This window comes from Lactuca serriola, chromosome 6, assembly GCF_051521515.1.
Source record: "Lactuca serriola cultivar US96UC23 chromosome 6, Lser_US96UC23_V15, whole genome shotgun sequence".
Classification (NCBI taxonomy): domain Eukaryota; kingdom Viridiplantae; phylum Streptophyta; class Magnoliopsida; order Asterales; family Asteraceae; genus Lactuca; species Lactuca serriola.
The window spans coordinates 158,634,489-158,645,638 of record NC_136413.1 but is presented as its reverse complement, the minus strand read 5'-3'; the positions used below and the strand labels follow the sequence as shown (position 1 = coordinate 158,645,638).

General features: G+C 33.7%; 1 protein-coding gene across 1 annotated transcript; it reads right to left on the bottom strand.

The window, feature by feature from the left end:
• Positions 1–6,270: 6,270 nt before the first annotated feature.
• On the bottom strand, positions 6,271–9,470 carry LOC145058883 (uncharacterized). Its single transcript, XM_079006760.1, has 10 exons — positions 8,952–9,470; positions 8,722–8,863; positions 8,487–8,630; positions 8,035–8,406; positions 7,881–7,952; positions 7,706–7,789; positions 7,413–7,595; positions 7,039–7,305; positions 6,785–6,964; positions 6,271–6,684 (listed from the first exon to the last, which is right to left on the bottom strand). Exons 1-10 carry the CDS (start codon positions 9,371–9,373, stop codon positions 6,271–6,273), a joined length of 2,280 nt encoding a protein of 759 aa, XP_078862886.1. The 5' UTR covers positions 9,374–9,470.
• Positions 9,471–11,150: the final 1,680 nt, after the last annotated feature.

Sequence of the window (11,150 nt, the reverse complement as noted above, 5' to 3'; positions counted from 1 at the left end):
TTCAACATATGACATGTACATGTAGGCATTGGCAACTTGATGGGATACCTTGTGGTCATGTCATAAGATGTTTAACAGTGAACAATTACCAAGACTGCTCGAGGTTTGCATTAAATGCTTACTTTACCGAAACACTGAGGAAAACATATGAGGAATCAATAAACCCTCTGCCGAAGCCATCCGAATGGGAGATCCCCGATGATTTGATGATTGTTAAGCCACCTATAATGGATAAACGTCAGCCAGGCAGGCCAAGAAACACAGACCGCATTCCATCCCAAGGCGAGGGTCCAATTATAAAAGAGTGTTCTACATGTGGTCAACTAGGACACACGAGAAATAATTGTACTGGAAGGGCGTCTGGTAGCAGAGCAGGTCACATAATTTCTACTGCAGAAATGGCATATAATATTGGTGGTTCAGCGGGTTGCTCACAAACCCATAACGCTGATTTTGATATAAAACAACCTTGAAATTAAGAGTAATGACGAGTTGTTAGCTTATTATGTATTGTAATATTTTTATTAACTCTTACAAGACATTGCTATGCTTTCATATTTTAGTTAAGTTTGTTGATTATAACAATGAATGAAGCCTTTATATTATAAAATATAGTTTGCAGATTTATTTTAACAGTTACAACATGTTATTTAAAAAAAAACAACAAACGATCCTTTGGCAAGCTAATCTGTTTCATGATAATATTACAACAACTTTATAACTAATTTTTAAACTCAGGGAACTGCAACGGGTACTTCTCTTTCTCCATCGTTATATAGTCATCCCTAATTCTCATTTTGTCTTCGAAACGATCCTTTTTTACCATAATGTGTATCAACTGCTCATCCTTCTCAGCAAGCCGTTTTTCAGTCGTTTTGATTGCCTTCTTACTCTTTTTTATCCAATCTTTATGCTCTTTGATTTTGTTTTTATTGAGGTCAATCCATTCTTCAGCTTGTTTGCATTCCGAACCTATATCATTAGCAAGTTGAGTGAGAAGTCGGGATGACTCTTTGTCCTCTTCTTGTTGTGCTTCAGCCTTCTTTAATTCTTCAAAATTTTCATGTGACATATATGACCCGGCTGAAGAGGGTGTAAAAAAAGGGTCTACCGAATCACAGTAGTAACAATCTACTTCGTTGCATGAGCAAATTTCGAATTTGTGTGAGGAACTCATAATAAAATCGATGTTGTATTAAACTGGAGCAATAAGTGGTATTTATACATACTAGACAGTAATGAGAAGTCCAAGTTTGAAATGACTAGACAGTAATGACAAGTCACTGTAGTAACCTGCACATCCCAGTGGGTCCCTTAAGTGACAAGAGATCAATGACAGTTTGACATGACAAAACACTGCATAAAGCTGAAATTCGTAGTCCAAATATAACCATTTCGCAGTCAAAGTATTATTTCATAGTCTATTTATTTATATAAATAGATGTTTAAGATCTATAAACCAAACACCCAAATCACCTAAACGAAACGAATTCCCATTATTAGAAATGTCGTCGAATGCAGCAAGTTCTTCGAATGAATTACCTGGTTCCAATTCTGAAAGGCCATGGACGACAAACGAGGTGTTACTTCTAACACGGTGCTGGCTAAGTGTTAAGGATGGTGAACCGTTACTTGCTCCCCCGCATTGCCTAATTGGTGATGAATGGAGTCGCATCACATCTTTGTTTAACCATGAGATGGGAGAAGGGCAAAAAAGAGAAAAATCAGATGTTGTTACTAAGTGGACGGATGTAAAGGAGGAAGTGACATGGTTCAATCGAGCATGTAGTTATGCGAAACGTAACAATGTTCGTTGTCGTGACGAAGAAGAGTTCTTGGAAGTTGTTACAGAGTTTTACATCTTTGAGCATGAAGGCAGAGACTTCGAATATGAGGAAGTTTGGAAGGTTGTTAGAGATAAACAGTATTTCAAGTAGACCGCTCTAATTTGTGTTAAGAATAAGCCATGGACTTGTGTTTTACGTTAATGCTTTGTTCGTATTATGTTGTTTTTTTCATGTAATTGTTGTGATGTTTTAATGGTTCATGGAATCTTGTTACTAATGTATTCTAATATATTTTGATAACTAATGCAATGGCCATTTATTAACTCAAGTTAATCATACGAGTTTCTCACATAATAAACTAAAATATATATATATATATATATATATATATATATATATATATATATATATATATATATATATATATATTAACTCAACTTAATCATACGAGTTTCTCACATACTAAACTAAAATATATTTTAAACATATGAAACACATACGAATTACATACGAAATACATGAAAATAACCTAGTACTCACATAATAAACTAAAATAGATTTTAAACAAACGAAATACATACGAAATACATAAGAAATACATGAAAATAACCTAGTACATGAAAATAACCCAGTACTGAAATAATAAACTAAAATAGATTTTAAACAAACGGGATATATTTCAAAATATTCCAAGGGGCTTCAAACTGGAATTCCAACCCGTTACTTAATGACTTGTATTCCTCCTTAGCAGCTTCCAAGATGACATCCTCAGTAGCATTTAGACGGGCGTCGTCAATTTTGGTATAAAGATCGTTGAATAATAGAACTTCGGTTTTCATTTCATACCATCTTGCTAAGATGTCTAGTTCGTCACGATCGTTTCTTGTAGCCATTCGGTTTGCAGCATTGAAAATATTTGTTAGACGGCTCCAAAACATTGGATCATTCAACTTGCTTGTCTCGTACACATGAATATAAGCATGTGTAAGAACCAAGAACTCTTCATTGCTCCATGATATAGAAGTCATTTGGATTGAAACAAAGAGGGTAGAATCTAAAAAACAATATTTGAACAACTATATTGGTTAATTTAATAACGTTTTGCGTGTAACTTAGGGTCAATTTATAGTAGTTTCTACACAAAATCGCAGTCCAAACTTCTAATATGTCTGCAATTCATAGTCAAAATTAACTGACGAATGCAGTGTACTATACTTATAACACAACAGATCACTGTTCGAGTTGACAATTCATCCCCGGTTGAATGACAACACAATACATTGCTGTTTGAGTTGACAACTCATTGCACCAGGAAAAGTAAGGAGTCGTTATAAATAGATTTCAATATCCGTTGTAATTGTATTCTATTACTTCCCTCCTTGCAATTATGGACTCACCACGTATATGGAGGAACGCAGAGGAGGTCGCTTTGGTTCAAGCTTGGATTACAACTGTAGAGGTGGATTTTCCACCGGGTCCCCCACAAGTTCGTGCCGGATCATTTTGGTCTCGTGTCTGTCATTTGTTTCACCATTTAATGAACCGCACTCAATATCGAAGAAGAAGAGATGTCAAAGCGAAGTTTCTGGATATGAAAATGAAGGTGAAACAATTTCAACGTATTTATAACGAGTTGGATAACGAACATGCAAATACGGATGAAGACATTCTACGACAGGTGGCTTTGGAACTATACCGCTTTCAATACGATGGTAGCGAGTTTACCCACTTAGATGCATGGAATGTTTTAAAGAATGTCCCTTATTTTTAATATGCATGTTGGTTAAGTTAATTGTTTTTCGTTATTTAAGTTGCTTGTTGTTGTATGTGTCTAGTCGTTACTATTTAATAAACGTCCATTTCTTTTAATGTATGTTGTTCCCTCAATAGCCAATATTTAGAAAGCAATAAAATAAAATCGGGGTACATAAATAACTAACACATAATACGACATAAAAAATAAACTGGGTACATGGATAACTAATACGTAACACAGCAGTAAAATAAAAACAGAGTACATAAAAAACTAATACATAATACTACATAAAACATAAATGTGCTACATGAATAACTACTGCATTGAGGGAGGTAACAGGACCACCGTTTCATTTGGTATTTCCCAATGCTCATATGATGGTATACCATTCACCAACTCAGATCCATATGCAACTCGATACACATAATTAGTGAACTTGTATTCAACCATTCTCTGAATGGACTCAGATGTACGGGTTCTTAGACATGCTATAGCGTGGCCACATGGTATACCGCTTTTTTGCCATTTACCACAACTACATACCCTTCGTTCAAGTTGTACGTTGTTGGTGGCAAAAGTGTCATGGACTTCAAATGTATCCCCATACAAACGTTTTGCATTACAATTGTAAGACTTGCTGAGACTTTTTTGAACCTTACTCTCAACGTAAGGGGTCAACCCACCAGACAACCTCCCTGTAAAATTTGATATTTTAATAAAAATAGCAGCACAATAAAAAAAACAAAACATAACAATCTCCCTTACCAGCCAGTTCGGCCCGCTCAGCATACTTTGATTTTATCGACGTGGTGGTTAACTCAATTATCGTTGTTATAGGAAACTCACGTGAGGATATAATTTGCAAAATTTCAGGGACGTCAATCGATTTAACATTGTAACGTATTTTTGGGAAAAATGCTCTTGTCCATTTTGAAATCGGTATATCGTCAAGCCAGTAAATTGGACTCATAAGCAAGGTGCAGAAAGGTGGTTGCCTACATGTACTTTGCAACCTTTCAAAACACAAGTAAAAATCATCAACGCTATATGCATTGCATGACTTCCAAAACAACGATTCGACTTCCGTATTGTTATGTCCGATAGACTCACGTATCTTTCGAGCTATATCTTTAGGACAATATCCATGATAGGAATCCGGGTAGGCACTGTCAACACCAAAGTCTATGTTATCACACATGTTGCTTATGAAACCAACCTCTGTGTCCTCACCTAAACAATCTCTTAACCTCATCATGAACCATCTCCATGATTCTTCACACTGTAAGGTTCCCAAACCAAGTGCTAAGAGTAGTGGCTCATGATTTCCATCTAAAGCCACTGCGAAGTACATTGTTGTCAGAAAGCTCCCAAGAAGGGGTAAATAACCTACATATATCAGCGGTATCATGCACCTAAGGAAGGTACGAATCTACATAAAAACGAAGACATATTAGTGTTATGTAAGAACTAATCGACATAGATTACCATGAAATATTGTATAACTCAATAAAAGAAGTATGTTATACCACGCAACCTAAAGCCACAAAACAGAATTGAAAGCGGTTGTTATCGGTTTTCTTAATGGCTGTGAAGGTATTAGGATTTGTTCTTTGAAGGTTATGCAAGAAAATTGGTAGTTGAGAAAAGGTTCTTTGGCTGTGACTACTCATTTTCAATACCGATAATTGTGCTCTACAATGATCACACAAATGGAATTATAAATAGAAGATATTGTATCTCTACTGATCAAAATTCATAGTTTAACCCTTTAAATTCGTAGTTGAACTTTTATGAATTCATAGTCAAACCAGTTCATTTCATAGTCAAATTTCACTGACCGACATGACAATACTACAGAATGTACTTGTCTGCATTTCATAGTTGAACTTTTATGAATTCATAGTCAAACCAGTTCATTTCATAGTCAAATTTCACTGACCGACATGACAATACTACAGAATGTACTTGTCTGCATTTCATAGTTGAACTTTTATGAATTCATAGTCAAACCAGTTTATTTCATAGTCAAAAAGAATTGTCCGTTATATGATTTATTCTATAAATGGGTGTCACTCATTATGAAAAAATTTAACTGAGAAAGTAACTCCGATTTAAAAGAATAAGAAGGCTAATGGCATACTGCAATTGTGGAGGAGAACGTATCGTTAGGATTTCGGGTACAGCTAAAAACCCAGGAAGATTGTTCTACGCTTGCCCGTATTTGGTATCATGTTCTTACCGTCATTCAAATTTAAACCCTTGTGTTTACATGACACAAATTTATTTTCTTACTGTGGATATTAAATTTAACAGGGACCAAAATGCGGGTTTATCAGTTGGGTTGATGAAGAGAAGGACCAATCTTCTATGGTAATAGCTAAAGTAGCTAACTCTAATAAGCTCTTTCAATCAGAAAATAAGAAGTTAAAGATAGCGTTGGTTTGTAGTTGGGTGTTGTTCTTGGCAGTTCTTGTTTACAAGTTGTAAGTTTTTCAATATTGTTTTTATGGTTTTGAAGTTGTTTGGTCAATAAATTGTTGTATTTGTAACGTTAAAACAAAAGTTGTGGTCGTTCTTATGTTGAATTTATTGATAAGTAATTAGTAGGTCATTAAATTGTTGTAATTGTCGTAACGTTATATTTTTTGTCATCCGTTGAGTAAACTCTAAAGATAAACTAATAATGAAATCCAACATTAATTTGTATATACATTTAATATAATCCAACTACAGAGGAGCAAGACTAGACCCCCAAATAATTTTTGCCATCCGGAGACGGAACTCTAAAGCTGCGTTCTTTGGGTCAATAAGAACACGTATTGGTTGACCTGAAACCAATTGCTCCATAAACATACAAAGAAAAACACCGCAATCTCCCAAATGACTACTTTGTTGGGGAACATTTTCTTCATAAATGAATTGCATATTCAATGGAATCCTTGGGATGTTCCTCCGCGCCCAATACTTAATCTTGTCCAAATAATTTGCCACCCGACGTTCAAATTTGGAAAAGATTCCTTCGGATTGGAATTTTTCATAAGCACCTCTACCAAGACTGTCATAAATATGCACTTCCATTGACGCTAATCGTAGTTCCCCAAATAGCCAATGATTAGGGGATGAATGAATCGGCAATAAGACCTGTATAAGGATCAGAAAATAAAATTATGTTTATTTACATCACAATACAAAAACATAACAAAAAAACGATATTATTTTCAATATAAACTATTAAGTTTACCGTATCAACATCCCACCAAGCAACCATGAAGTTAGGGTATGTAGCAATACCAGCCATAAACGCCCTCCAGTCCTGTCCTTCTTCCAAAGCATGAGAAACAAAAAAATTTGGAGGCATTATTGTATGTCGGTCGCTCTCAAACCGTATCTCCATCAAAAGTCGGTACCAAATGGTTATATGCTGCACACATGATACTTTTGTTATTGACTAAAAAACAATTAACTTTTAAAAGAATTAATTAACAATTTATTTACCGCTGACTCCAACCATCCGTCGTGTGTATGCCCAAACAATGAGCTCCAAAAATCTCTATCTAACACGAAATTAAACAAACGATGCTGCACATCGTATGAATGCAATACATAATTTTGGATGACATCCTCACCGCCTGCTACGTAAGGTTGCAGGCGCAACATGGAGAAGTCATGAGCAACACCAAAAACTGGAGGAGGAACGGGGCATGTTGATTTCGTACCAACCTTCTTTTTTGTTCTTCTTTTTTGTTTCGGTGTCGTGTGCAACTAAAAACAATATTCATATGTTTAAATGTATATCTTTCAGATAATTCACATAAAGATAGATAATTCACATAAACATAAAATCATCAGTTTATAAATAAAACGAATACCTCGGTGTAAGGAGTGCATAAAAATTGTGATGGTTTTCGACTCCTAGGTTTATCGGGTGTAACTTCTTTGTCATCATCATCATCATGAAAATAATCTACATTTCCCGTTATTATTAGTTCGTCTTCATCCGGCACATCATCATCAAATTTGTTCCCTGCATTGTCATTCCTCTCCTCCCACTCCTACATTAAAGATAATACTTTATACTTAATAACGAAATACACATAATTTAATAAGCAATAATATCTAAATAAACAAAATATTAATATAATATTAATGTAACTATAATAACCTCTTTAACTTCACTATAATCGTTTACATCAAACACATCATCATCAAATTTGTTCCCCGCATACTGATTACTCTCCTCCAACACCTACATTAAAAATATAACTTTTTACTTAATAACGAAAGACACTTTATTAAAAAGTAATTATTAAAATCGTAAAGGTAACATCTATAACAACCTTGTCGTCTTGAGTATCACCAAAAACATTTTGAGTTGTATTGTTTTTATTCATCTCTTCATCTTGCACAACCTATATTTTCAAATATAAAATATGAACACAGGTATTCATATATGTTAATAAAATTTAATAAATAATGTAGCGTGTAACTAACCTGTTCATCATAATTTCTTTGTGACACTGTCGGGTCCTCAAAAAAAATGTCGTTCCAAAATTGGTCATTATTCACTTCTTCAACAAAAACCTCTGTAGGTTTTTGTTGATTCATAAACACATGCTGCTCCAGTGCATGTACCCGTTTCAACAACTCGTCTAGCTTGTGTTTCCCACTGCCCCGACCTCTACCATGAGAGCGACCACTGGACGACATACTAGACGAAGATTCGTCTTGTCTCCTAAAATGGTCCCGTACTGGGGATGGAACTGCTTTCCCTTCACCATATACATACTCTTGAAATGACATATAATAAAAAGATGTCATCTCACCATCACCCGGTAACATGTTTTGTCTTGGTGGTAGCCCCTCCTAAAAAATTAAACATATTAAAAATGCATATAAAACTATAATAATCAACTTTATTAATAATAAACGAATTATTTTTAAACCTGCATCTTTGACCAAATCTTGTTCACGTCAACCCATTTCAATTTTTTTGTTCCGCTCCATCTTTTCATCCGAGGCAAGTCTTTATTTTTTCTCAATGCAAATCCACATGCACGAACAGCCGGAATCATCTCATATATCCATATCTACAATTTTGTACAATAACAGTAATAAAAGTTAAAATTAAAATAAAAAATATAACAATAAAACAATTTAAATAAAATAAAATTTTTATACCCTAATTGGAGCCGTAAATCCTGAGACGGAATACTTTAAAGTTTGACCACGCTCAGGAAGTGATAAATAATGATGTATCTTATTCCACGTATCCTCAAGGTCAACATAAGTAAAATCCCATAGATAGCTACCCCAAGCGAAGCTAACAAAACAAAAAAAAAAAACAAAATTGATTATTATATAAATTATAACTTTAATAAAATAGAACTTTTAACGTAAAGAAAATATACCTATTCCAGAGATCCAAATTCTCAGCCAAAAAAAACCAATCTTGTGGCACCCGATCGTTAACTTCTTTGCCCAAAAAACCTTCACACAAAATGTATATCAAACATACTCTAACTGCATCAAGGTCGTCAAGTGCTAAGAATGTTTGATTTAAAATTAAACTTTTCAAGTCGCCGATTTTCACCGAACTATTAGTATGGTCCGGAAATAGCCGTTCACGCAGTAAACATCTTTTTTTACTGCTTATTAATTTTTCCGACCCTTTTCTCCCAATGTTTTTTGGATACTCCCCAAAATTGAAGCCGGTAATCAAACAAAACTCTTCCGGCCCATAAACCATTTTGGTATTGCCTACTCGAAAATATAAACGTTTTATTCCATCTGGAGATAAAACAGGGTCCGGCCGGATCTGATGAAGGAACATTTTATGAAACAATAAAGCGTCCCCTTGTAAACGAGGGACATCAATAAAATAGCCAAAGACGGTATTTCTGAAAATAGCACGTCGGGCATCATCTAAAACTTCAAAGACTTCTCATATGTTACCGCCAGAGCCTTTTAGGTTCGCAAAGGCTTTCGTATTCATTAAACTAAAATCATGCTGCAAAAAAAAAACACAAAAACAAATTAGATAACTAAAAAATATATTTTTTTTTAAATATATGATTACGAACTGCAAATACTTTCTTAATTACTAATATATATATATTTCCCCGATAAAAAACAATAACATACACATATATAAACAATTTTCCAAGTTATACAACAAATATATTTACGATAGAAAACAATATCATATATAAATATTTTCAACTTAAACATATTTTCAACTTAAACAAATTTTCAACTTAAACGATAAATATATAAACAATTTTTATCTTTCTAATTAAAACTAACATTATATAACCATATAAACAAAAAAATTTAAAAATAAAACGACAACCAAACTAACAATTTTCCAAGTTATACGACTACTTTATACAAAATTTTCAACTTATACGACAAATAAAAACAATTTCTAACAATATATATACGACAAATTTTCAACTTATACAAATGTTATATGACAAATATATATACAAACAACTATTTTGCAGTTTCTACTAAAAAAACTTACAAGATTTCAGGTTATACAACAACTAAAAAAACTACAAAAACAAATTGTAAACATTATCTACGCAGTCTCTACTTGTCTCTACTTGCATTTAAACTTCAAGTATACTAAAAATATACTAAAACTATCAATCAAACACAACAAAATTACCATTTTTTAACACTAAATAATACAAAAATTGATAAAAAAAAAAAAAAACTTTAAACATTAAAAGAGTTAAAATCTAACCATATTTGCGGGATTGTTGACATAATCTTCCATTTTCTTCAAAAACTAGCCAAAATTCCGAGAGAAGCCCAAAGTTAGAGAGAGTTTTTGTGTAGAGAATGGTGAAAATGAAAAAAAAAAAAAAAAAAAACGTTTTTATACCTAAAAATCACCCATTTCGCAGATGAGAAGGCCCCATCTGCGAAATGGGCATCTCATCTGCGAATGTACAAGTGCCTGAAGCACAACTGTGCTTCAGGCACTTGTACATTCGCAGATGAGATGCCCATTTCGCAGATGGGGCCTTCTCACCTGCGAAATGGGTGGCTATTTTTGTAATCCCGATTTTTTTTGGCTATTTTTGTAATGCAATTAGTATAATTGGCTATTTTTGTCATTTTCTCTTATTTGTTTTTCCCTAATCTTATATATATATATATATATATATATATATATATATATATATATATATATATATATATATATATATATATATATATATATATTACAAGTTTGATCTTTCAAACAGGTTACGATCAAGCATGGACGAGTCACAATCAAATCCCATAAACATCTCAAATAGCTTTGGATCAACGACGAAGATTCCTATCCTTTACACCCAGGATTACGAAGTCTGGGCACATCACTTTGAAGATTATGTCATTGGATCTGAAGACAATTGATACCTTATCTGGGAAGCAATCGTGTCTGGACCATTCGCTCATTCAGCAACGTCTAGAATCCTTAAAACACAGAAAGAGTATAATGATCTGTTGAAGGACGTAAAAGATATTGCTCAAGACGAAAAGGATAAGTTTCAGTGCAATATTAAAGCATTGAGACTAATCAGATTCACTCTTCAATCGGATACTTTCAGGCT